A 27,943-nucleotide genomic window follows, 5' to 3' on the forward strand; every position below is an offset into this window, starting at 1 on the left:
ACGTGATTGGAGCTTTCACACTTACACAAAACTCCTGAAAACATCCTGAATGTTTTTTCACGTTGAGCTGTCTGCGTGAACGTAAACACACATATTTTTCACTCTGAATTTTTCCTGCAAGTCCAGAAGTTTATTATTTTCCACGTGATTCCACGTCACCATGATTGTGTGCAAGCTCGGGGTGGTGACGTTATATCCTGAGACTATAACATGCTTATAGCAGATTATCAGTGTGATCTGCAGACATGGAATACAACATAAAGGTGCTGTTGTGAAGGGAACAACAAACAGGTGGAAAATAACAGCTGAGGCCCAATGAGATTTGCATAAGTCTTGATGTGTTTTCAGAACCAGTTAGACCTGAATCTGGATCCAAATGTTCAGCTGATGAGGTGCAGTCAGCGCCTTCTCTGCAAACATAGGATACCTGTAAAAGTAGACGCCACGTAGTCTCAGTGATCGCACGCACTGGTGTCCTAGGTGTGGTGAAAAAGGCTAATGGTTGCAATTAATTGAATTAAGTGGCCTTAAGCAAACTTTTGGTCGACAGAAAAATAGGTGAATGAGAGGCGGGACTTTAGCTTCCAGGCAAACAGCGACAACACGGTCGCATATCACTCCAAAAAGCCAAGCCCGTATTTATTGTTCAAGTATTTCAATGAACGCTTTCTTGTATTGTGGAACTTTTTTTCCAGAAAAAAATAAAAAGATTGGATCATAATTGTTTTTCAGAAAAGGCACCCCCCCTCTTTAAATGACAGTGAAGCAGGTCGGGTTTACGGGGTGCAGCCTGACAGCAGTTCAGCTCAGACAACTGCAGACGCTCATGTTGGGAACAAGTGTAACAGAAGTTCACAGTCACACCCAACCTGCATTTCCAGTTGAATGATTAAACTTTGCTTCAGGATGTGGTTATTCATGAAAGGAATCTATTGAATGTGAAAGATGAGACTAAGAGCTCCGTCTGTTTTATTTCCTTGTTTGTGCAACAACATGCGGCGTGTTGAGTTACAGGCGGCCGTGTTCCCACCGTGTGTGAAGTTGTGAAGTGTCACTTTTCTGTTGGTATCGAATGTGTGTTGTACCTTGTACCATGTACCATGACTCTGGATTATTTTTGAATTAGTACAAACTTCAGGATCTACTCCAGTCATCTGTGAGACTGGCTGAATTTCGTGCTGCTCTGTTTGGCATTCGACTAAGTCAAAGAACTGACTGATTAGCCCCGCCCCCTAAAAAAAGAATCCCAAATAAACAATATTTCTGAAAATACTAATACAACAAGAAGTCATTCAATTCAGATTCTCTTTACAGTCTCAAGAATCCAAAGGACGACATCAGCGTAAAAGCTGAATTAGAACAACATTAAACAATCAAACAACAAAATATAAAAACACTGCAGGAAAATCAGTCAAGAGTTCAGATTGAGATGGGAATGATTTCTGCAGCATGCTGTTTCCCCCCCCAGATGCCGCTGAGTGTGTTACCATGGTAACGCAGCGTTCCTGTCTGCGCCTGAGAGAGTGAAGTTTTGTCCCAAAGCCTGCCGCTGTGTTTCTACACCTGGATGAAGGAGACTTCATTCAGCTGAGTGTGACTCCTCAGGAAATGCACTCCGTCACAGAGAGGGAGGGTGTTGGTTTTATATGTATTCCTCCTCTACCTCATCTCTTCCTTTTTCTCCTCTACTCTGCCCAGCTGACGAGAACCTGCGAAACGCTGAAGTGAGTCATATTATTCTCTTTATCCTGCACTCACCTTCCTTCCTATCTGTCTCTCTGTCTCTGTTCACTGCCTCTGTCTGCTGGTGTTGTGTGGGGATGCTTGAGTTGAAGTCCCAGGGTGCTTCACGAGATTCAGGTGAAGTCGCAGGTTTTCATCTACAACACCTGACTTATTTTATTTTTTTAAAAATCAGACAGAACTAAGGCAGCCTCACTGTCATGACTTTTCTGTGAAATGTGATCATTACTAAGTTCAGAATATCTAAAGACATGTACAAAAAGAGATTAAAATTGTAACTGTGATGAATTGCTTAATTTTGGTAGTTAATCGTGAATAATTGCATGTTTGAAATTCCAGTTTTAGGATTTTATGTTGAAATTCTTTACTGTCGTTCGGGGTACTTTTCTTACTGTTTGAATTCAACCGTGGTCTTATTTTAAAAACATTGCTTTGTCTTTTTGTGAGAGAACTGTACTTGCTGTTTCCATTCAACCATGCTTTTATTTTGAAATGTTATTCTGTTTTAAAGTAAGAGTACTTAAGCTGCTGTTTGAATTCAGCCATGCTTTTATTTTGAAATTGTGTCCTATCAGACACTGAGGACCAGTATCTACAGAGAGACTGAAGGTAGTTGCTGCTGACAGCCGTCATTCAAGCTTAAACATAAAACTAAGAAGCTGATTATGACTGTTATGTTACATGATGTTTTATGAGCAGTGACAGGTGTTCGCTGTAAAGAGATGACCTTAACTGTTGCTCGACAAATATGCACAGCACACATTGCTTAATGTCAGAGCTGACGATGACAGCGCAGGAGGACAGGTGAGGACTGGCGAGGTGATGTCAGGTCAGTGATGAGTGTGAAACAGTGCAGATTTGATTTGACAGTCTGAACGAGCTCGCAGACGGCGCCTGTGAGCAGTTCAGAACATGACAGAAGGTGAAACTTGACAATAACCAATGAGAGTGAAGCCTCAGGTAACCAGCTTGTCTAAAGTTGAAGGACTTACATTCACTTCCATACAGCTAATACATGTTTAATGAATGCTCACAGCAGGACGGGGCTCCTTTTATCAACACACCACCACAGGTGTCAGTGAGCTCATCGATCGGCTTCGAGGCTTTGAGCCTCGTGGAAAACAGCGCCCCAAGTGGCCACCAAAGAGCTGAAGACTTTTCACATTGACTCGTTGTCCACAAAGGGTTTAAAAGCTTTATTGTATTCTCAACAGACACAGAGGTGTGAGATGACCTGGTCCAACACTCTAACTCTCCCCTCTGCGTGACTCTTTTGATCGTCCTTCCTTCCATTCATCGATTCGATTGGGCTTCTTGTAAACCTCGGGTGCGTGCACAAAGCCAGACTATGAACGCCTGTTTTGAGTCAGCTCTGACTAATTAAGGCCGGATTGAGTTCATGGAACGACTTGAGGCTTAATTAGAAGATGGTGTTAATTTCAGTCGGACTTTTCCAGGTGAGCCTGCTAGGTTTCTTTAGCTACGTTGATGTGACTCCTCCCCACTTGAGTTTTGAGAAGGAGGCTCACACACACTTGAATTATGTCAACAAAGTTTGAGTAGTAGATGTTGGCAGCTGAACAAACAACACAAACCTGAAAAGTCCTGTCCTGAAAGTCTTTCATGATATTTGCTCCGGCACACCCTGCACAGTCAAACGTTAGGCTTTTAATCATGCAGGGGTTTGACATCGTGTCTTTCATCTTTATGTTCAATCTTCACAGATCTCATACCGTTCGGCTGGTTCGGTGTGCTTTGGGAATCCAGTTCAACCTGTTGATGACAAAAGGTTTTCATGTGTCCCAGACAAGAAGTTCAAATGAAGACTTGAGTCTTGCTGGTTAGTTGTTTTAGAGTTTATTTTTGGGTCAGATTGTTGACTCATGTCATGAAGGAACCCAAATCTGTTTGCTGTTCTCATATGAATGACAGCATGGATTGTATGTTCAGCTGCCTGAAGGTGCCATCGTCTGTTCAACAGTCACATGGTAAAGTTACAGTAGGGTGGAGTTTTGAATTTAAAACTGCTCAGACTCTTTTTTTAATGGGCTCGTTGCTGTTGAGCGATGTACCTGCTTAAATTTCCTGTAAGGGACCGAACAATCAATCAATCAATAAATCAATCAATCAATCAATCAATCAATCAATCAATCTTTATTTGTATAGCATGAATTCATAACAGGTGTTATCTCAGACATTGTACAAAAAGCAGGTAAAAGACTTTACTTATTGTTATATTACCCAAAAACTTCCCTTTAAAAAAAGACTTGTTTATCTTTTGGTATAATTCCATTTAAAATCTTTATATGCAGACGATGTTATATTTTATATGTAGGCTGCTGATATTCATTTGTTCTTTAAAGGTCACATATCTGGATAAATCCTCTTCACCATGTTCCTCTAACTCGAACATGTCAAAAGTCCATCCTCTCCGTCTTCTGCCTGCTCCACTTTGCAGAAAATGTGTGCTCAAACAGGCCGTTTGGAGATTTTTCCCTTTATGACATCACAAAGGGCAGTAGCCCCTCCCCCAGGTGGGTGACACTCCCACAGCTAGGTGTTTGTTCTGCCCTCTGAGTCTGCCTTCTCACCGTAAACAATAGGACATGGAGCCAGAAAGCAGCAAGTACACCCGAGTCCTTCCAGAGAGGGGGCGTGGTCAGACACAGCTCATTTACATATTTAAAGCTACAGACACAGAAACAGCCTGTTCGGAGCAGGGCTGACATAGAGGGGTTTCTGATGATCAGATGGGCTTCCAAGACTTTTCCTGGTCCGTTTGCTGAAACTTTGTGATGGATTAAGATTTATCTATGCTCTGCAGAACACAACTACTTATTTAGCATGAAACAAAGCACATAACATTAAGTTCCATTGCTGGTATTTGACCATTAGTGCTCCCCTAACTGGAGAAATCACATTTCCGCAATTAAAGTTGAGTGTAGCTTTGTTGTGTTTTCACGCTACAGCGTCTGAATGTTTGGAAGGCCCAAGTGAGTATGACCTGTGAGCGGGTTTCTACTCAAATTAAAGGATCATAAAAAAGCTTTTCAAAAACACTTCTGCATCTCACTCTTGTGGTTTTCCTTCCTTGTTCTGCAGGAGCTCTACTATCTGAGAATGCAAAGGAGCAGAGAAGCAGAGAGGATGGAGAGGAAGAACATGGATGAGCAGAATCAGGTAGGACTGAGTGAACAGGAGAAACCCTGAAAGTCGTGTGGAGACGTTGCTATTCCTTCAGAGGAAAGAGGAGTGTGTGCAGCTCAATAATTCAAGTCCACTGATAATCTGTGTGTGTCTGTGTGTGTGTGTTTGATGAAGTGTCAGAGGAAGTTGAGGGTGTGTGTGGCCACATGCAACAGAGCAGACTACTCCAAGCTGGCGCCCATCATGGTTGGGATCAAGTCCCACCCTGACGAGTTTGAGCTGGAAGTGGTGGTGCTGGGCTCTCATCTCATCGATGACTACGGGTGAGACCAGCTGACACAGCAGCATCCTCCTTAAAGCTTAGACTTAGACTGAACTTTATTGATCCTTTTGGGATGACTCCCTCAAGGAAATGTAGGTTCCAACAGCATATACAATAAAAATAAAAATAAAGAATAATATAGCATAAATAATAGAACACTCTTCCGTTGGAAAAAATATACAAAAAGTATGCATGGAAGAAGCAGAAAAAAACAAACAAAAAAAAGGCAATGATTATTATTGCGATTATTGCACTTGGTTGAGATTATTATTGCACATACAAGTGAAAGTGTCCATGTGTTATTGCACAATGAGGGTAGAAGGAGAGACGCTCCAACTCCTGGCCCTCTGTCCCATGTGCTCTAGTCCTCGTCCCCCCAAGTGAGGAGTTGTAGAGCGTGATGGCATGATGGACAAAGGAGTTTTTGAGTCTGTTGGTTCTGCACTTGGGAAGGAGCAGTCTCTCACTGAACCGGCTCCTCTGGTTACTGATGACGGTGTGCAGAGGGTGGCTGGCATTGTCCATAATATCCAGCAGTTTGTCCAGTGTCCTCTTCTCTGCCACCGTCACCAGAGAGTCCAGCTTCATGCCGACCACAGAGCCGGCCCGCCTGATCAGTTTGTCCAGTCTGGATGTGTGCTGTTTGGATATGCTGCCCCCCCAGCATACCACGGTGTAAAAAAGCACGCTGGAAACCATGGACTGGTAAAACATCCCCAGCAGCTTGCTGCAGATGTTAAAGGACCGCAGTCTCCTTAGGAAGTACATCCTGCTTTGTGTCTTTCCGTACAGGTGGTTGGTGTGTGTTGTCCAGTCCAGTTTATTGTCTAGACACAGCCCGAGGTATTTGTAGGAGTCCACAGCCTCCACTTCAGCTCCCTCTAACAGAAGAGGTTGCATCCTCCGTCTGGACCTCCCAAAGTCAATGACCAGCTCCTTGGTCTTAGAGGTGTTGAGCTGTAGCTGGTTCGTGTGGCACCATGCAGCAAAGTCCCCCACCAGTGTCCGGTACTCCTCCTCCCTGCCATCCCTGATACACCCGACAATGGCTGTGTCGTCAGCGTACTTCTGTATGTGACACAGCTCAGAGTTGTAGCAGAAGTCTGAGGTGTACAGGGTGAAGAGAACAGGGGCCAGCACTGTGCCCTGGGGGGCTCCAGTGCTGCTGACCACAGTGTCAGACGTGATGTCCATCAGCCTGACATATTGAGGCCTGCACGTGAGGTAGTCTGAGATCCAGTTCACTAGGTGGGGGTCCACTCCCATCCCGGAGCAGGGGGGGCTGGATAGTATTGAAAGCACTGGAGAAGTCCAAGAAGAGGATCCTCACAGTGCCGCTTCCCTTATCCAGATGGGAATGAGCTCGATGTAGCAGGTACAGGATGGCATCCTCCACACCAACACCTGGCTGGTACGCGAACTGCAGGCAGTCCTGGGCGTGTTGTACCTGGGGTCTGAGTAGGCTGAGGAAGAGTCGCTCCAGCGTCTTCATTAGGTGTGAAGTAAGTGCCACCAGTCGGAAGTCATTCAGCTCGCTGGGCCGGTTCTTCTTTGGAACCGGAACAATGCATGATGTCTTCCATAGGGTGGGCACTCTCCCTAGCTGCAGGCTAAGGTTGAAGAGCCGTTGTAGTGGTTCCCCCAGTTCAGCAGCACAGGTCTTCAATAGCCTTGGACACACTTTGTCCGGGCCTGCCGCTTTCCTGGGTTGGAGCTTCCTCAGCTGTCCTTTGACCTGGTCTGTGGTAAGATGGGGCGGAGATTGTGTTGAGGAGGGGGGTGTTGTGGTTTCCGCACTCGGAGGGATGTACACACAGATGGCGATCACCTGACTGAACTCCCTCGGTAGATAGTGAGGCCGCAGGCTAACTGCTAGCAGCTTGAGGTCCCGGCAACATAAGACTGTCTTTACGGAGATATGTCCTGGGTTACACCCGCGGTTGTTAACATACATGATGAGTCCCCCACCTTTACTTTTCCCACTCGCTTTCGCATCTCTGTCGGCTCTCACGGCAGTGAATCCCAACATGTTCATGTTAGCATCCGGTACTAGGTGGTTTAGCCATGTCTCCGTGAAGATGAACAAGCTGCTCTCACGGTTGATCCGCTGGTTGTTCAGTGCGGACAGCTCGTCCCCATGATGACGGAGGGAATTGATAGCTTGTAGCGCCTCCGTTTCTCCGCTTTCACAGCTTTTAGCTTAGCTCCGGCCTTGCAGCCCCTGGGTCTCCTCCTCAACTCCTCCGGGATGGGGTGTCGTATCCCAGCGTGTCCCATTGTTCTTGGAGCCAGCAGTTTCTCCCGAGAATATGTGAGAAAACTGGCTCCTGGTTGAGTATTAAACTTAAGTGTATCCATTGGATATATAAAGCACACGATCTCTTCGCAGGGAAGAGTAAACAAAAAGAGCTAAACAGTTTAAAAAGGTTAAGAAAAGGCTAAAGTTAGGGCTAAAGAGAGAGAGCTGCTGGAGAGGCAGCCGTCACTCACAGCGCTTTGTTGCAGAACAGTGAAGCACCGTATTTACATGTGCAGCATTTACAGCGCAACTATCATTCATTCAACATCTGCAGGAGCACGATTCATATGATCGAGCAGGATGACTTTGACATCAGCTCCAAGCTTCACACCATTGTGAGAGGAGAGGACGAGGCGGCCATGGTGGAGAGCGTTGGTCTGGCACTTGTCAAACTCCCTGATGTCCTGCAGAGGCTGCGTCCTGACATCCTGGTCGTCCACGGCGACCGCTTCGACGCGCTGGCTCTGGCCACGGCTGCGGCGCTGATGAACATTCGAATCCTTCACCTGGAGGGAGGAGAGGTGAGGAGGCAGCGCTCAAACACGAGCTGCTTGACTTGGTCACATGTCTGAACTGTAGTGTGACGGTGAACAAGGGGATGTCTCCGCACACGCTGCATCACACATCTTTTATTCCTCTAAAACATCCACAATGTGGATGTTCCTCTGTGCCTCTTTCTTCCAGGTGAGTGGTACGATAGACGACTCCATCCGCCATGCCATCAGTAAACTGGCCCATTACCACGCCTGCTGCACACGCACAGCGGAGCAGCACCTCATCGCCATGTGTGAGGACCATTCTCACATCCTGCTGGCCGGCTGCCCTTCATACGACAAGCTGCTGTCCACTAGTCGTCGAGAGGACTACATGGATGTGATCAAGAGCTGGCTGGGTGCGTGGAGACACCCCGAGACATCACCTGACACGTCCCACTTCTCCTGGTGTTAAACTGTCTTCTTCCACGCTGCAGGGGACAACGTGCGGGATCACGACTACATCGTGGCTTTACAGCATCCTGTCACCACTGACATCCAGCACTCCATCAAGATCTACGGTCTGATGCTGGACGCTCTGATCTCCTTCAACAAGAAGACCCTCATCCTCTTCCCCAACATTGACGCAGGTTTGAACACTGTCTTTCTGTGTGTTTAGAATCATGAAGACATTTTGTTTACTTGAAGCTTTGTGATGGTTTTTATGAAAACAGGAAGTAAGGGGATGGTGCGAGTGATGCGGAAGAAAGGCATCGAGCAGCACCCGAACTTTCGGGCAGTGAAGCACATTCCCTTTGAGCAGTTCATCCAGCTGGTGTGCCACGCCGGCTGCATGATCGGAAACAGCAGCGGTGGGGTTCGAGAGGCCGGAGCCTTTGGCACACCTGTCATCAACCTGGGATCACGCCAGACTGGCAGAGAGACGGGTAGGTGGGACAGACACCACATCTGTAGTTACTGCCAATGCCATAGTCGTACTCCTGATTATCTCACTGACAAAGAGAAACCAAAGATTGAACATGTGTTTATGGTAGGTGCAGCTCTGCTTCTTTAGGGCTTGTCCAACCTCTTCATGCTTGTTGAACGGTGCCAAATCTTTTCTAAAGTGCAGATGGGATGATTGAGTCGTACATATTTGAGTGCATTTGGTGTACAATGATTGTTTCCAAGAGAGGACGTTAAGGTGGAATGAGTTCAGATAATACACCAAGCATCGTGAAGGGAGAGAGACGTGTTTGAATCATGGTGAGCAGGGTGCAAACGGGGAAACGTGCTGCTTGGGTGGAAATTAGCAACGTCAGATGAAAATTCTTCCTCAAAATGATTCATGAAGATTTGAAGATTCACAATGCAGAGCAGCCAAGATGGTTCAGTGTCATGTGACTGTGCACAGTAGGAAATATGTTTCCCTGTGCTATGAAAATCTTACTCTGTCATGCACAATGAATGCCAACAATAAAATAGAAAAATAATAAGAGAAATAACAATAAGAACGTGATTGTGACGGGCAAACTGAGCCTTAGGTAGATTATCATTGTTTCATCCATACCGGTGTGTGTGTGTGTGTGTGTGTGTGTGTTTCCTCAGTGTCCCTTCCTCCAATTTGCTGCCAGCTGCTGTTCAGGATCAATTGCTTTGCAGAAATTGTTTTTTTTTTTTTTTTAATTTGTGGTTCCAGTAAAGCGCAGTGAATCAAACTGGACCACTGACATCCTGAAACACACCTGGAAGCGATCAGGAAAATTCTGCAACTCCTGATTTCCAGGTGAAACTCTCTGCAGTCACCACAGGCGTCACCAGAGTTGGTGTATGTTAAACGTGTTTCTTGCTCTATGAATTAAGGACTTTCATGTTTTTAAAAGCACCCTGAGTGGCGACCGGACTTGAATCATTTAGGCGCTGGTGGCGCAGTGGTTAGCATGAATGGTGCCACAGTACTCACCACTCCCTCCCACGTCGATCCCCACCTTGTCTCCCTGATCTCCATCTCTGTCTGCTCTTCATCCCTTTCCTATAAAGGCACAAAAGGCCAAAACAAATGTTTTTAAAAAAAGAGTATTTATGAAGCTGTTTCCTTTCAAGTCAATGCTCTTCAAGACTCACAAACTTGACTTGTCCCTACTGTGATTAACTGGCTCTGAGGGGTCATTTCAAGTGTTCTCTTTAGTTTGGCAGGTGATGAGAGTGCACGATAGGACAAACACCATCAGTCTTAGAGTGTAAATGAAATCCATAAATCTAACATCTTTACTGAGTCATTAAAAGGCTGAGGCTGACGTCGTATCAGACATCAGACCTAGCATGTAACCCATAACACCACGGGCCCCTTCCACCACACAAGTGTTAGCCAGAAATAATGTGAGATAAATACAAAGTGAGTAAATGGTGAAAATACCAAACAGATCCAGATTTCCTGGTTAAATGAGAAATTCTCAGAATGCTATGAATGTCCTAAATTCCACTTCCTTGTGATGAACATTATTTTTTATTCATGTTTATTATCAAGCATGCACTATTCCTGTGTTTTTGACGTTCAAGACGTTTCCCTCTGTGCCAGGTGAAAACGTTCTCCATGTGAGAGACGCCGACTCTCACAGTAAGATCTACCACGCTCTGGAGCTGCAGTTTGGGAAGAGATACCCCTGGTAAGACCTGTGTCTGTCTCTGAGTCTCTCTCCTCCACTGTTTCCACTCTGGACCGTTCCTACATGGGCGAATGTCTCAGCTCATGAGGTAAACGTATGTTGAAGTAATACCAGGATAAGTCTGAAGAGGGCGCTTGGTGGCACGTTCTTCAAATCGCGTGACAGTTCCCTTGAAAACCAAGAACTTCATCAGACGGACTCAAGCCTGTCTGTAAGCTGCTGACAACTTCTTACATAGACTCGCTTCTCCCTGCACTGGAGAGCAGCCCCACCCCCTGGCAGGCCCGCCCCCCAGAAACTGGCCAATCAGACTAAGGAGGGGACATGTGGGAGGGCCTTAAAGAGACAGCAGCTGAAATGAACCATCTCAAGCAGAGGCTGAAATACGTGTTTTTACTGACGGGATCTTCAAGTGTGTGTGTCCGATAACATCTTTTTTTTTTTGTCCTGGCCCTGTTTCAATTTATTACCAATTAGAGTTAAAGATTATCAGTGAGTCAATACTTTGAGCTGCAGTTACCAACACTTTACACACTTCACTGATAATTGTCAAATTCATCATAGGCTACCATTGACAGTGGAATCGACTGTTCACAATTTTTTGGCATGATTTTCTATCTTTGAAAATAAAAACAAATGACAGTGTGTTTGTGTTTTCCAATCAGCTCTAACGTTTATGGCGATGGCAACTCGGTGCTTCGGATTCTGAAGTTTTTGCGAACCATCGACCTGGACGAGCCCCTCCAGAAGACGTTCTGTTTCCCCCCAGTCAAAGACTCCATCTCCCAGGACATCGACCACATCCTGGAGACGCAGACGGCTCTGGCTGTCGACCTGGGAGGGACCAACCTCAGAGTGGCCATCGTCTGTCAGAGGGTAACCTTCATGGACTGTTAGCGTCTTGGATGTAACCTTCAGTGTGACCAGAAGAATGAATGCAGGCTGAACGATTTATCGTTTTATGATCGAATTTTTATGATTTTATGATTTCAGAAAACGTGATCACCAAAGGGTTTTTGGCAGTGCTTCTTCTGACTGACCCAGGAGCTGTTGTGTCACTTTACACATAACACGCCGTCTATTCTGCCCCTGCGTGTGCGTGACTTCTTTAGCCTGATACACAGCTCAACAGATAGCTAACAGTTTTCCTCCAATAAAGAAGCTGAAGTTTCTTTGTCCAGTCTTTAATAAAAGAAGCTGTAAAACTAAACAGACATCAAAACACAAGTTATTCATCTCATAATATGCTGAACAACCTAAAAGTCCGCTAGCTTGATGTTAACGTCTATGAGAATTTGAATAGGAATGCTAGCGGTTAGCTTCGCGAATCTGTCAAACTGACACTAAAACCAAGAACATACATACATAGACAGACAGACAGACAGACAGACAGACAGACAGACAGACAGACAGACAGACAGACAGACAGACAGACAGACAGACAGACAGACAGACAGACAGACAGATAGATAGATACTTTATTGATCCAGTGGGAAATTCAAGGCATCCAGTAGCAGTATACAGACAAGCAGGACACAAGACATTAGTTACAATACACACCCACTGTCCCCCCTCCCCTCTGTATACAATAATCCCCAAACAAGATGTAGCAGCCCCTATGTGACTATGAGTAAATATAATTACAGGTTAAACCTGTGCAATTAGCATTAGCATTAGACTTAAAACTTATATAGCATAATGTACATAACCTGTGAAGGAGAGAAAAACATGTGCTGATTAAAAGAGACCTGTAAACAGTTAAAGAGCCTTAGAAACAAAGTGCTGACCTTCTAGAAACTAGTTACATGTGCATGTACAGAGGTGTTTGAGGTAGTGCCAGAGGTGTGAGTACAGTCATTAAACAGTCAATGCAGCGATGCAGAATGGGCCATTAATGTGCTCAGCAACATAAAGGAGCAGTGATTAGCATTAAGTGTCCAAAACAATAAGGTGAAACCAGGAGTGGTTAGGGTGATTATCATTAAAGTACCCAACTATTGAGGAGCAGATTAGCATTAAGTGTCAAAGACAATAGAGTGAAACTTGACCTAGTTAGAGTGAACATGTCAACCATTACAGATGTAGCATAACACAACAGTAGGATGAAACCAGACATGATTAGTGATTATTTCGTGAAAGTGACCAGTGCTCAGTAAGGTGACTATCAATATGCAATAAAAGTGTCCAGCTGGAGGCTGACTCTGAGCTCAGCAGTGCAGATGAGGAGTGAGAAAAAAAGTGAAAAATGAGTCCAGGGATCACCGTGACAGTGAAGTGTTGTACAGTCTTATGACCAGGGGGACAAAAGAGTTCTTGAGCCTGTCCGTGGAGCACGACTGTGACAGCAGTCTGTCACTGAACATGCTCCTCTGCCCGGTGAAGGTGCTGTGCAGAGGGTGGTGTGTGTTGTCCATGATGGAGAGTAGTTTGTCCAGAGACCTCCTCTCTACCACTGTCACCAGTGAGTCCAGCTCTGTACCCACCACAGAGCCGGCCCTCCTCACCAGTCTGTCCAGGCGTGCTGCGTCCCTCTTCTTGCAGCTTCCTCCCCAGCACACCACTGCGTAGAAGAGGACGCTGGACACCACAGACTGGTAGAACATCTGCAGCAGCTTTTTGCAGATGTTGAAGGACCCCAGCCTTCTCAGGAAGTACAGACGACTCTGTCCCTTCCTGCAGGTACTGTCCATGTTAGGCGACCAGTCCAGCTTGTCATCCAGTTGCAGCCCCAGGTACCCGTAGGTCCTGACCACCTCCACGTAGACCCCCCCGATGGAAACAGGTTCTAGATGTGGTTTGTTCCTTCGGAAGTCCACCACCATCTCCTTGGTCTTGGAGGTGTTTAGCTGCAGATGGTTGGCACTGCACCACGTCATAAAGTCCTCGATCAGGCTCCTGTACTCCTCCTCCTGTCCATCCCTGACACAACCAACTATCGCAGTGTCGTCCAAGTATTTCTGCATGTGGCAGAGCTCAGAGTTATACTGGAAGTCAGAGGTGTACAGGGTGAACAGGACGGGGGAGAGCACGGTCCCCTGTGGTGCTCCAGTGCTGCTGACCACAGTGTCAGATGTGCAGTCCTTCAGTCTGACGTACTGTGGTCTCTCTGTGAGGTAGTCCGTGATCCACCTCACCAGGTGCGAGTCCACCCTCATCTCGGTCAGCTTGTCTCTCAGTAGGAGGGGATGGATGGTGTCGAAAGCGCTTGAGAAATCAAAGAACATGTTTCTCATCACGCTGCTCCCTTTGTCCAGATGAGAGTAAGCCCTGTGTAGGAGATAGAGGATGGCATCGTCCATGCCCACCTTTGCCTGGTATGCAAACTGCAGGGGATCCTGCGCGTGTTGGACCTGGGGTCTGAGGTGTTGGAGCAGCAGCCGTTCAAAGGTCTTCATAGCGTGGGATGTCAGAGCGATTGGTCTGAAGTCGCCTGGCTCACTGGGGTTTTTCTTCTTGGGGACCGGGGTGAGGCACGAGGTCTTCCAGCATCCTGGGACACACCTTGTCCGGGCCTGCTGCCTTCCTGGAACGGAGTCTCTTCAGCTCCTTGCTCACCTGGCCTCTGGTGATGGTGGGGGGGAGGGGGGATGGATTGTCTCTGGAAATTGTGTTTGTCCTGGTGGAGGTGTTGGGGGGAGTGAGAGGGAGGGAGGGGGTGTGTAGAGGGATGCTGGGGGGACAGGCACTGGCTGCAGCGACGGGGCTGTCAAACCTGTTAAACCTGTTAAAAAACAAACATCACACTGTCTGTGTGTTTCTTCTTCATAAATGCATCTAAAATCAATTCTTAACTTAACTAATATAGATTTATGACATTTAAAGTGGTAACTGGTATGATGTAATTTCCTGTCATGTTTGTAAATGTTACTGTACATTGAGAACATTGCACAAACTTGATTTGAAGAAAATCGTGATACAAATCGAAATCGCAAGTTCTGCCAGAAAAATTGCAATTAGATCTTTTCCTAAAATCAAACAGCAAAGTGTGAACTCTCTGCCTCTCCTCTCTGTTCAGGGTAAGATCTTAAAAAAGTACGTGCATCCCAATCCAAAGACCTTCGAGGCCAGGATGAAGCTCTTATTAAAGATGTGTGCGGACGCCACTCGAGACGCCGTCGGCCTCAACTGTAGATTACTGGGTGTTGGTGAGAAGAAACAAACTGTCACTGACGTTTACAGAAAAGAACAAACACATGGTGACGTTTGAATCTCAAATCTCTTCCTCTACTTGTCAGGCGTGTCCACAGGTGGGCGTGTGAACCCACAGGAGGGTGTGGTTCTTCACTCCACCAAGCTGATCCAGGAGTGGTCCTCGGTGGACCTGAGAACACCCATCTCAGACGCTCTGCACCTTCCCGTCTGGGTCGACAACGACGGCAACTGTGCCGCTCTGGCCGAGAGGAAGTTCGGTCATGGCAAGGGGGTGGAGAACTTTGTCACCGTCATCACAGGAACAGGTGAGGGCTTTCACTGCTCCACTTATTGAGTCTTCTGGTCTGCAGTGGACTTCATCATGAAAGAGTCTGAACCCAGCGTGAGGCAGCGCTGTAACGCCCACAGTGGCTTTAACCCTAACCTTACCTGGAAGACACTGACGAGCAGAGCGGAGCGACTTCTCTCAGTTTCCTATGGTGAAGTGTGTCAGTGGCTGGTTTGTGTGTGTGCAGGTGTTGGAGGAGGGATCATCCATCAGAACGAGCTGGTCCATGGCAGCACGTTCTGCGCTGCAGAGCTGGGTCACATTGTGGTTTCACTGGACGGGCCCGAGTGTTCCTGTGGCAGCAGAGGATGTGTGGAGGCCTTCGCGTCCGGCATGGCTCTGCAGAGAGAGGCCCAAAGGCTGCACGACGGTGAGACGCTGCTTTACATCATCTGACTTGACATTTTACAGACTTAACGGGAGAATGTGTCCAAGGAACCGTCAGCATGAGTGTGTTTTTATACCTAATGTGTCCATAGCCTGGCTCACACTGCAACGTGTGATGGGGCTGGCTGGAGTCTGATTTCCCCTTCCAGACACTTGTAGCGATTTTTCTGACTCGAAGCTGCTCAAAATTGATTATCTCCCCAGATTATTTTGCAGTGTGTGCCGTTTGATTCATAACATGTTTGTCTGCATCTCTCCACATGAGAAACATGAGAAAACACAGCTTGACAGTGAAATAACACAAGACATCTCTCTAATGCACTTTGACAAGAGAAACATATAGAAACAATAAAAAAAAAAGCCTGACATACTTTTCCCTCACAGCCCGCTCTGTGTGGTCAACCAGAACTGGTAAGAACAATGTGAATCTCTGCTTTGCATGAGAAGAAAAAGAAAAAGAGGCTAAAGGGGCAAAATAACACGTAAGTATTTCAGATAGCAGAACTTTGAGCTGCTAATGTGGGAAAAAACAAACCCTCTGGAGTCACCGTGCACCCTGAGGAGCCAGCGTCTGACGACACGACAAAATGTTTCCAACTTAAAGTTGTGTGACCGAGAGCTTTCTCAGAAAGACGAGGGAGAACGAGTCCAGATGAAACACCAAGGACAGTCGGGAGATGTTATTAAGGGGAGGCAGGTCAACATTGCTGGGGGAGATAGGACATGTTTTGGTCTTTATGACCCGGCTGGGGGTCATTAGGTGAAGTGTGACTTCAGTCTTCTGCTGTGAACGGTCAGCGTGAAGTCGAGATTAGCTGATGTGTGAACCTCTAACCTTTATTTTCAATAACAATGAATCTGTTGTCATCATGTGTCCGTCAGAGGAGCTGCTGAAGGGGGAAGAGATGGATTGGAAGCTGGCTGAGCCAATCACTGTGGTTCACCTGTTCAGTGCTGCGAAACAGGGGAACTCCAAAGCTGAGGCCGTTCTCAACAAAGGTGAGAGCACACACACACACACACACACACACACACACACACGTGGAGTGGAGCGCGTCGAGGAAATCTAACTTCTCCCCATCTTCCTCTCTCCAGCCTCCACAGCTTTGGCTACGGGCATCGTGAACCTCTTGCACATGATGAACCCGTCTCTGGTGATCCTGTCGGGGGTCTTGGCCTCGTACTACCAGGCCCCGGTGCAGAACATCATCTCAGAGAAAGCCCTCCTCTCAGCCCAGAAGGTCAAGGTGGTCGTGTCCCACCTGGAGGAGCCGGCTTTGCTCGGAGCAGCCAGCATGGTGTTAGATCGTGAAACCAGGAGGAAGTACTGAACACAGCCACGTACCAGACGACTGCACAGCTTCTCACCTTGGGGAGAAATTATAAATTTGGCTGCTGGACCACCCCTGCACCCTTTGGAAATAAACTGTAGAAATCCATGTGAACGGAGAGACCCTGAAGCTCTCCAATCCGCCTGGTGGTGGTCAGCAGGAAAGAGCAGTCTTGAGGGATCGCCACTTCAAGTCGACTGAAATCAGGGGCTCAAAAGGCATCCATTCCAGAGCCTTTAGAACCAGCTTGAAATCCCAAGGTGGGAGAGCAGGTCTACAATGAAGGTCCATATGTCTTCAAGGTTCAAGGTTTACTTCATTGTCAATTCCAAAATATGTCAGACATACAGTGAAATCGAAATTACGTTTCCCCCCTCCCCACGGTGCAATGTAGATTTTTAAAAAAAGGTACTGTAAATAAAACAAGGTAAAATAAGATTTACATTAATAAAATCTAAATGTGCAAAAAGTACAACGTTAAATAAAGTGGAATTTAAAACAAGATTAGGAGAAAAGTGAAACTTGTGCATGTGTGCAATGTGCAGTAAATGTCCAGGGTTCTGTTTCAATGTTCAAACAGGAGGAGGTTCCAATGTTCAGTGTTCATGGGGGCAGAGGGGAGGGAGGGAAGTCCGGAAGTCAACAACAACCTCCTTGGTCTTGTCGATGTTCAGGAAGAGGTTGTTGTCGCTGCACCACGTGGCCAGTTGGCCCACCTCCATCCTGTAGTGCGTCTCATCGTTGTTGGAGATGAGACTGACCACTGTCATCCGCGAACTGACTACATCTCGTCAGCTGAACATTTGGATCCAGATTCAGGTCTAACTGGTTCTGAAAACACATCAAGACTTATGCAAATCTCATTGGGCCTCAGCTGTAATTTTCCACCTGTTTGTTGTTCCCTTCACAACAGCACCTTTATGTTGTATGTCTGCAGATCACACTGATAACCTGCTATAAGCATGTTATAGTCTCAGGATATAACGTCACCACCCCGAGCTTGCACACAATCATGGTGACGTGGAATCACGTGGAAAATAATAAACTTCTGGACTTGCAGGAAAAATTCAGAGTGAAAAATATGTGTGTTTACGTTCACACAGACAGCTCAACGTGAAAAAACATTCAGGATGTTTTCAGGAGTTTTGTGTAAGTGTGAAAGCTCCAATCACGTCACGTCTGCACAGTGACAGCCGTGCAGCATATCATAAAAACTCGCCATAGCTCGACCGTGCTGTTTACATGCCCGGTCCAAACGCAGACCAGTCAGGAGTTTAGTTGACTGGACTGTGTTTTGTTGGTTAAATATCCTGCAGCAGTACACCCTTGACTTTTCCTCCTCAGATTATTAAAGTTCTCCTCATGCAGAAGTCTCTCAGGAACCATCAGGTCAAGGCCGAGGCATCAGCAAAGCCTCTGGTGGTCACATGACATAACTTTTGACTTCTTCTTACCAACCTTAACTCCTCTTAATAAAAAAGTGCTCTCTAGAAATTTAAATGATAATGCTGTAGCTAAATTTAAGGATGCTATTTCAGCTGCCTTTGTTTCAGTACCATCCTCTAACCTAGTTGAAAACTCCTATAATCACTTTAGTCCCTCTCAGCTAGATTAGTTTGTAGATAGTGCGGTGGATTCACTTCGAGTTACTCTGGATTCAATCGCCCCCCTAAAACAGAAGCCAATCAAACGACAGAGATCAGCTCCATGGTAAAATTTAGAAACCCGTACTCTAAAACTAACGTCACGTAAATGTGAAAGAATTTGGCGCTCCACCAAAACGATAGAATCTTGTTTAATTTGGCAAGATAGGCATAATAGATATATGAAAGCTCTACGGCAGGCCCGCACTGCCTATTACTCGTCTCTTATCGAAGAAAATAAAAACAACCCTAGATACCTCTTCAGCACTGTAGCCAGGCTGACAGAGAGTCATAGTTCATTTGAGCCATCTATTCCTTTAGCCCTTAGCAGGAATGATTTCATCAGCTTTTTTAATGATACAATTCTAAACATTAGAGACAAAATTAGCAACTTACTACCTTTACTTCGTGCAGATTCCTCCTATAATTCAGATACAGCAGAAACGGTTCCAAATTCTGATACTAACCTCGACTGTTTTTTTCCAATTAACCTCTCAGAACTAAATTCGATTATTTCTGCGTCTAAACCGTCAACCTGTCTTTTAGATCCAATCCCAACCAAGTTGTTTAAGGAAGTCTTTCCTCTAGTTAGCAGCTCCATACTAGATATGATCAATTCATCTTTAGCAGCAGGTTATGTACCCCAGTCATTTAAAGTAGCTGTAATTAAACCGCTCCTTAAAAAGCCTACTCTTGATTCAGGAACTCTAGCTAACTATAGACCTGTATCTAACCTTCCTTTTATCTCCAAGATCTTAGAGAAAGTGGTAGCTAATCAGTTGTGTGATTTTCTCCACAACAACAGCTTGTTTGAGGAGTTCCAGTCGGGATTTAGAGTTTACCATAGCACTGAGACTAGTTAGAGTAACAAATGATCTTCTGTTAGCCTCAGACAGGGGACTTCTATCTGTGCTTGTCCTGTTAGATCTTAGTACTGCTTTTGATACAATTGACCATCAGATTCTGTTACAGAGACTAGAACAATGACTTGGAGTTACAGGGACTAGAACAATGACTTGGAGTTACAGGGACTAGAACAATGACTTGGAGTTACAGGGACTAGAACAATTGCTTGGAGTTACAGGGACTAGAACAATTGCTTGGAGTTACAGGGACTAGAACAATGACTTGGAGTTACAGGGACTAGAACAATGACTTGGAGTTACAGGGACTGCTTTAAGTTGGTTTAGATCCTATTTATCAGACAGATCTCAGTTTGTGCATGTTCATGATGAGTCCTCTATGTACACCAAAGTTAGCCATGGAGTGCCTCAAGGATCGGTGCTTGGTCCGATTCTGTTTACATTGTATATGCTTCCTCTAGGTAGTATTATGAGAAAACACTCCATGAACTTTCATTGCTATGCAGACGATACTCAGCTCTACATATCAATGAAGCCCGAAGACACCAACCAGCTTCGTAAACTAGAAGCCTGCCTCAAGGACATCAGGACCTGAATGACCAGAAACTTCTTACTGCTCAACTCAGACAAGACTGAAGTTATAGTGATTGGACCTAAGAACCTCAGAGAGACTTTCTCTGCCGATATGACGGCCCTTAGTAGTATTAGTGTAGCCTCTAGTACCACTGTTAGGAACCTAGGAGTTCTGTTTGATCAGGATATGTCCTTTGATTCATACATTTAACAAATTTCAAGGACAGTTTATCTTTTTTTCCCCTTATTTCTACAGATTGAGGATGTGTGGGGGTACAGAAAGTGTCCAGTAACTGTAGATGTGTGATGCGAACTATGTGGTTCCTCTCTGTACGTCTGTGTCTGCATGCACAGTACAAATGATATGTGTACCTGTACATTTCTGCTAATTTTACAGTTCACACACACCCACTGTCCACCTCTGAATATTTGTACTCCCTTTTTGGAAATGTGTAAAAAACTCAATAAAAATATTCTTGAGAAAAAAACATCTCAAGTTATAAAGTGTGCAGAAGTTTTTCCTTGGAAAGATTATTTAACCACAACTGACAATACAACAATTAGCCTTTTGAAAACAGCCAGAATAATTGATTTGTACTTAAGTCCCGCCTCTGATTAGCCAAATAGCCAATCATAGATTTGGTCGGGACCTTGGATGGCCGACCAGATTTCAAGGGGCGCACATTCCACCCCCGTTTTCAAAGCTGCCATCAATCGTCCAGAATGTAAAGATTTACCTATTGATTCTGTGTTTTATGATCACGGCCGCCTGTAGCTGGACACACCGCGTGTTGTTGCACAAAGAAGGAAACACACGAAGAAAGAGGAGCAACATTTTATTTAGACGTTTCATCTTCTCACACTTTATTAAATTCCTGTTATAATTAACAAATGTAATCATGTGTCCTAACCAGGACAAACTATCACCTTGTGAGAGAACACAGGGTTTAACAAAGAGCCGGTGAGTCAAAGAGTCCATTAAGTTAAATGAAGGCAACTTTAGGAACATTTTTAATTCTTTGGCAAAGGAGAACGTGGGGGGAAATCTCAAAGACAAAGATGTGATTAATATCCTCTTAAATGAATAAAGTCTGGGCCTTCGTCAGCACTAGGCCTTCTGAACATATTTATCAACGATGTCTGGTGTGACGCTCTGGTCCTCCTCCACGTCCTCTGTCACCTTCTTTCCCACCAGCTCGTAGATGTCCTCGGCTCGGACGCCCATGGGCTCGGCCACCTTCACTGTCAACATGTCCAGAGTCAGCGTCGCTCCTTTGGGGATGCTGACCTTCGCCACCACTGATTTACCCAGCTGGAAGACAAGAGCCACATGTTGAAGACATGAAAATAGTGTCAAACGGGTGTTACTGTGGTTTTCTGTGGAGAGAGGACGTCCTAACCTTATCATGGCACGGCTTCTCGCATGGTAACATCTGCTTGACGCCGCTGCCCATCGCCCTCTCCACCAGCCGGACGCTGTCAACGAGCTCCTTCAGCTCAGCAGGTATCAGAGAAGCTTCGTGGTCGCTTCCTTTCCACGTCTTGTCCAAAGTCACGTGGCGTTCGATGACCTTCGCCCCCAGAGCTACAGCCGCGATTGATATAGCTATACCAGACTCGTGGCCGGAATAGCCAATGGGAATGTCTGGAAATTCCTTCTGGTATTCCTGCAAGAGAAAAGTGTCCAGGATTAGTTTTTACTGTCCTCTAAATGATCTGACACTCTGCGTGATTTACTGATTTTATGTCTTGAAGAGTTCAGACGTGAAGATTTATGGGATTGTTGCACCTATTGGTTTAACTTCCAGCCAGTTCTGAGTTAGCTTAGCTTAGCATCAGAGACTGAAAACGTACAGACAGAGCAACCTCTTTTTGTTAAACCATTATTTGAGGTATAAAGAAGATAAACTGCTATGACCATAACTGGACACAGCTTGAATATTAATGATATACTCTCGTAGCTATTGCAAAGCAGTCAGTTAGCTTAGCTTAGCATCAGAGACTGGTCTTTGCTGCCCACGTTCACTAGTTCCCCTCCTTGGGCCACATGTGATGGGTACAGTAGATAGATAGATAGATAGATAGATAGATAGATAGATAGATAGATAGATAGATAGATAGATAGATAGATAGATAGATAGATAGATAGATAGATAGATAGATAGATAGATAGATAGATAGATAGATAGATAGATAGATAGATAGATAGATAGATAGATAGATAGATAGATAGATAGATACTTTATTGATCCCGAGGGAAATTCAAGGCATCCAGTAGCAGTATACAGACAGGCAGGACACAAGACATTAGTTACAATACACACCCGCTGTCCCCCCTCCCCTCTGTATACAATAATCCCCCAAACAAGATTTAGCAGCCCCTATGTGACTAAGAGTAAACATAATTAAAACCGCAAGCGGTGATGAAGGGACCGAAGCATCCCGCGCATGTCGGCGCGTGTCGCGATCGCGAGAGTGCGACGGCGGGAGTGCAGCCGCGACAAGTGGCCAAGCAGCAGGCCTTACAGTCATTGAAGGTTAAAAAATTGGAGTGCGCCGAGACATCAAAGTTTGATGGTACGCCGTGGCCACGCCCTTTGACGAAATAACGTGCAGAGCACAACGAGAGATCTTCAACATGTCCAGAACACACTGACACTGAGTTTACGATGATCGGATAAACGCTGTTGTAGGAGTTCGATCAAATAGCTAACCTGTGATAAAGGAATTTCAGCCATTTTTCTTGCATTAAAAAAAATATGGCGGACTTCCTGTTCGGTTATGACTATGGGCATAAGAGGCTTTTATGTAGCTCCTGACATGCCCAATGAGCATAAAAAATGTCATGCACGTAGGCCAAAAGAAACTCTATGGGGAGGCCTTGTTGAAAATTTCAAGGGGGCGCCACTGAGTCATTTAACCACGCCCACTTTTCATGCCAAGATGTCTAGTTTTATTTTTCCACTGGGACCATGTGTGTGATGTTTGATGAATGTATGACTATATTAAGGCCCGTTACAAACTACTTCCTGTTTGTGACGAACAACGTGTCCGTATGACCACGCCCTTTGAGGAAATAACGTGCAGAGCACAACGAGAGATCTTCAACATGTCGAGAACACACTGACATTCTCATTGTGTCAATCGGATAAACGCTTTTGGAGGAGTTCGTTCACATAGCTAACCTGTGAAACGCGAATTTTCGCCATTAAAAAAAAATATGGCGGACTTCCTGTTTAGTATTGACTATGGGTGTAAGAGGATTTATTGTAGTTACTGACATTATGAATGTACAAAAAAATTGTCATGCATGTCAAAGAAAAAAACCTCTATGGGGAGGCCTTTCAGAAAGGTAAAATAGGGGTGCGCCGAGACATCAATGTTTGATGGTACGCCATGGCCACGCCCTTAAACGAAATAACGTGCGGAGCACAACGAGAGATCTTCAACATGTCTAGAATACACTGACACTGAGTTTACGATGATCGGATAAACGCTGTTGTAGGAGTTCGTTCAAATAGCTAACCTGTGAAACGTGAATTTCGGCCATTTTTGTTGCATTCAAAAAAATATGGCGGACTTCCTGATTGGTTATGACTATAGGTGTCAGAGGATTTTATGTAGGACCGGACATGCCCAATGAGCATAAAAAAATTCATGCTCGCAGGACCATAAAACCTCAATGGGGAGGGCTTTTTGAAAATTTCAAGGGGGCGCCACTGAGTCATTTAGCCACGCCCACTTTTTATGCCAGCATGTCTAGCTTCATTTTTCCACTGGGATCATGTGTGTGATGTTTGATGAATGTATGACTATATTAAGGCCCGAAACAAACTATTTCCTGTTTGTGACGAACAACGCATCCGTAAGACCACGCCCTTTGACGAAATAACGTGCGGAGCACAACGAGAGATCTTCAACATGTTAAGAACAAGCAGATACTTAATTTGCGTCCATCGGATAAACGCTTTTGGAGGAGTTCGTTCAAATAGCTAACCTGTGAAACGCTAGTTTTCGCCACTGAAAAAAAATATGGCGGACTTCCTGTTTGGCTTTCACTATGGGCGTAAGAGGATTTTATGTGAGATCTCGCATGCTGAATGTGTATAAAAATTTTCATGCACGTACGATGAAAAAACGTCAATGGGGAGGCCCTTTTGAAAATTTGGAGGGGGCGCCACTGAGTCATCTTGGGAAAAAAATCTACGAAATGACGAGAATATCAAATTTTTCACCAGACCCGATGATGTTGGAGATTTTGATGAGTTTTCATTCACGTTCAAGCCGTCAAAAATGGCTCCAAAGAGGCGAAAGAAAGAAAAAAAAAAAAAAGAAAAATAATCATTTGAAGAACAATAGGGTCCTTCGCACTGGTCAGTGCTTCGGTCCCTAATTATATGTTAAACCTGTGCAGTTAGCATTAGCATTAGACTTAAAACTTATATAGCATAATGTACATAACCTGTGAAGGAGAGAAAAACATGTACTGCTTAAAAGAGACCTGTAAACAGTTAAAGAGCCTTAGAAACAAAGTGCTGACCTTCTAGAAACTAGTTACATGTGCATGTACAGAGGTGTTTGAGGTAGTGCCAGAGGTGTGAGTACAGTCATTAAACAGTCAATGCAGGAATGCAAATTGGCTCACCAACTTAAAGGAGCAGTGATTAGCATTACGTGTCCTAGACAATAAGCTGAAACCAGGAGTGTTTTGGGTGATTATCATTGAGTACCCAACTATTGAGGAGTAGATTAGCATTAAGTGTTGAAGACAATAGAGTGAAACTTGACCTAATTAGGGTGATCATGTCAGGAGGCTCTCATCCAGTCGTCTAACCTTCACAGTGAAAGTCGCTCACTTATTTACCCCGGCCCTTTTTTCCTGCTTCCAGTCGAACAAGGTCCTCTCACCTTTATCACTCGGAGGTTGACGTCTTCAGCTGCCAGAGGGTAGGCGCTGGTGCACTGCAGGATGGCAAAGTTCTGGTTGTGTTTCTTTACTGTTTTGTAGACCTGACGCATCGTCTCCATGGACTGCATCCCGCTGGAAACCACCATGGGCCGTCCTGAAACGTCATATCCCACAGGGCTGTGACAGTCCACACTTACAACAACAACATCAGACCTAAAGCTGTCTGGTTGCACTTCCTCACGTTGTCTCCTCCTCTCTAAGTCCTCGCTTGTGTTCTTCTTACTCTCTAAAGTTTGTCACGTTGGATAAAAGCGTCTGATAAATGACTTGTAGAATAGTAAAGTGAAGGTCCTCACCTTTCTGGGCTGTTTTCTCCAGATACGGGAAGTTGTCGCTGTCTGCAGAGGCCACTTTGAAGAAAGGCACGTTGATTTCATGCAGGAACTCCACGGCCATCTAAAGACGGAATAATCCCAGGTGAAATTAACTCCTTTAGTAAACATGTCAGGAAATATTCACATGGAGTCTTTGTCTTACCTCATCCATCCCTGATGCAGTGAAGAAGATCCCCACCTCCGCTGCATAGTTCTGCAGCTCCTTGTACTGCTCATGGCTGAACTCCAGGTGGCGCTTGTGTTCACCGTAAGTTTTCCCCCAGGAGTTTTTGGTTTCATATTTGCGCTGCAAGGCTTTCTTGTTGAATCTAGTTTCTATTTCACTTTTCTGGAACTTGGCACAATCGGCTCCACAGTCCTGAAGGTGGATATCAGTTAGGGATGAATAAACAGCTTGGGTTACCTAATTGTAAGAACTTCCTGAGGGCGAGCATCCCAAACTCAGTGTCAGTGTCTTCTAAACATGTTGAAGATCTTCCAATTGTGATCTGCACAATGCTCAATTGTGCAGATCACAGGCTTCGTATTTGAACCTATAATAAGTGGGTGTGGATAAATGGCTCAGTGGTGCCCCATTGAACATGTCAAAAAAGGCCTCCGATAGATGTTGTTTTGTCCCACATACATGACAGTTTTTATGATCTCCCGTTGTGCTCTGCACAATGCTACATAAAAGGGTGTGGTCACGCCATTCTGTAAAACTTTGATGTCTCAGCACGCACCTTTTTAATCTTTCCAAAAATTCCCCCTTGTGCCACCCTGTAAAATCTTCCCAAAGACCTCCCCATTCAAGTTTTTTTCACCTCGAGCTTGACATTTTTATGTTTCTCAACCATGTCTGTACCTCCATGAAAGTCTCCTACACCCATAGTCAAAGCCTAACAGGAATTCTGCCATAGTGTATTAAACCTTTGTTAAATATTATGAATGCCAACATAATTTAAAGAAACGGTAACAAATAAAGCTCTAAAATTACATTTCCATCGTATGGTGAGTAGAGAGGTCGACTTCAGTAAATACTCCATTGGCACAGAAATATCCCTCCAAAATACAAACAGTTACTTTAATAGGACAGAGAAACCTCCAGACAAAGCTAAATAAACCTTTAAGCCTCTGAAAGGGGAAACGTTTTTTAGAGAACAGTTGATTCGTTACCACAAATTGCTATTTTTCCTCAAACTATTTTACCTTATGAACCTGGGGTCTCATTTATTTTATGACCAAGAATTTATTGTTTTCAAATATATAATAGAGCCTTTGAAAAAACATTATTGTCTTCTGATGAGTTGTTTGAATTTGGTAAATTCAGCAGTTTGTTCTCAAGAATCATCAGTACTATCATCACGTGTTTGGTTAAAGTACAGCGATTGAAAGAGAGGCATCAAACTGGGAAAGATGACTCAATAGATTCCTCTCATGAACAACAACATGCTGGAGAAAAGTTTAATTCTCTAACTGAAAAATACAGGTTTGGGTTGTCTACGTGTTGTTCTGCTACACTTTTACCCAACATGAGCATCTGCAGTTGTCTGAACTAAACTGAACTGCTCTCAGGCTGCACCCCATGTACCCTACCTCCTTCATAGTAATGTGACTAGAACTCACAGGTTGCCCTTCAGATTTTTTAACTTGGCATGGTCTGTCATGCATTTCGCCCTGAAGGGACAATCTCAGTTTAAACTGACAGTCATCTGCAGCAGCAGGTGGACTTTAGTATAAGAAGCAATTTATAGTCATGTTGAAGCATAGGAGATGCTAGACTTTAAACAGCAGAAGACTTGTCTGCTATAGGGGGGCAAAGGACAGTCAGAAGAGAGAGTGTGTGAATTGACATGAGGGAAATCAGTATCAGTTAGCTACTCGTTAGAAGCCGCCGTTTAAAGTTTGTGTAAAAACTTTAAAAGTCACAAGTGGGGTCTTAGGTAACGTAGTTTTTCTCGTCTAACAAAACGTCAACATCTCTTCATCTTGTGTTAACCACAGACCTTATTTCAGGCGTCTAAACACAAACATATTCAAAATCCCCATTGACTGTTAGAGTTAGGAACCCACGGCGCTAAAATGCTAACTCACTTCCTGGTTTTAGGACTCAAAACTACACCAGTCTATCTAACCACAACTTTGTAGCCTGTGTATATAATTCTGTTTCGGTTTAAACTGGCGTGTCGTGTCGTGTTTTCTGGAGTTAAAAAGGCAGAAAAATCACAACAAAAGGTGTGTACTTTTATTACCTTTGCCATCTTGATCATTTTCTTGGCAGTCTCGATGTCTCCCTGGTGGTTTTGTCCGATTTCAGCGATGATGAAGCACGGATGGTTCCCTCCGATCATCCTGCCGGGGCACAGCTCAAACTCTAGCGGCATGTCGATCACTGAACACGGACAGGTAACAAGCAGAGAAGGTGGTGATGAAGCGGAGAGGAGGACAGTGGAGAGAGGACCGGGGAGCAGTAAATGTGACACACGTCTTTTATACCCAACTGCAGCAACGGGCAAGTACAAACTGCACCCCCTGCAAACCTATAATTATGTCTACACATGATGGCAGAGCCAGAAGTGGGCATGGCACACAATTACTAATTGTTATAACCAGTAATTGAGTTGAGGGGGAGCGGGGGAGGGGGGGGTGAGACGGCGCTTTCCAGTCCGCGTTTCCCCTGCGACCTAGCTTGCACTCCTGCAGCGTGTGTGTGTGTAAGATGAAGTACACACA

General features: G+C 45.0%; 2 protein-coding genes and 1 long non-coding RNA gene across 3 annotated transcripts; 2 read left to right on the forward strand and 1 right to left on the reverse strand.

Moving 5' to 3' along the window:
* The first annotated feature begins 2,649 nt into the window (after positions 1–2,649).
* On the forward strand, positions 2,650–2,846 carry LOC306820222. The gene is made up of 2 exons (XR_013778654.1): positions 2,650–2,703; positions 2,816–2,846. It is a non-coding gene; the product is annotated as an uncharacterized lncRNA (long non-coding RNA).
* Positions 2,847–2,992: 146 nt separating this feature from the next.
* LOC306818872 (bifunctional UDP-N-acetylglucosamine 2-epimerase/N-acetylmannosamine kinase-like) lies at positions 2,993–16,848 on the forward strand (the record flags this gene model as incomplete). The annotated part of the gene is made up of 14 exons (XM_079336593.1): positions 2,993–3,070; positions 4,846–4,923; positions 5,065–5,213; positions 7,786–8,032; positions 8,196–8,403; positions 8,482–8,634; positions 8,719–8,931; positions 10,563–10,650; positions 11,316–11,526; positions 14,666–14,795; positions 14,886–15,107; positions 15,318–15,500; positions 16,400–16,516; positions 16,613–16,848. Exons 2-14 carry the CDS (start codon positions 4,864–4,866, stop codon positions 16,846–16,848), a joined length of 2,217 nt encoding a protein of 738 aa, XP_079192719.1. The 5' UTR covers positions 2,993–3,070; positions 4,846–4,863.
* Positions 16,849–20,750: 3,902 nt separating this feature from the next.
* On the reverse strand, positions 20,751–27,664 carry LOC306818725 (N-acetylneuraminate-9-phosphate synthase-like). Its single transcript, XM_079336436.1, has 6 exons — positions 27,463–27,664; positions 25,374–25,589; positions 25,193–25,292; positions 24,836–24,990; positions 21,328–21,594; positions 20,751–21,239 (listed from the first exon to the last, which is right to left on the reverse strand). The coding sequence occupies exons 1-6, from the start codon at positions 27,592–27,594 to the stop codon at positions 21,036–21,038; spliced, it is 1,074 nt and encodes a 357-aa protein (XP_079192562.1). The 5' UTR covers positions 27,595–27,664; the 3' UTR covers positions 20,751–21,035.
* Between the last annotated feature and the right edge of the window lie 279 nt (positions 27,665–27,943).

The sequence above is a fragment of the Symphodus melops genome (genome assembly GCF_947650265.1).
Source record: "Symphodus melops genome assembly, chromosome: 2".
NCBI classification, from domain to species: Eukaryota; Metazoa; Chordata; class Actinopteri; order Labriformes; family Labridae; genus Symphodus; species Symphodus melops.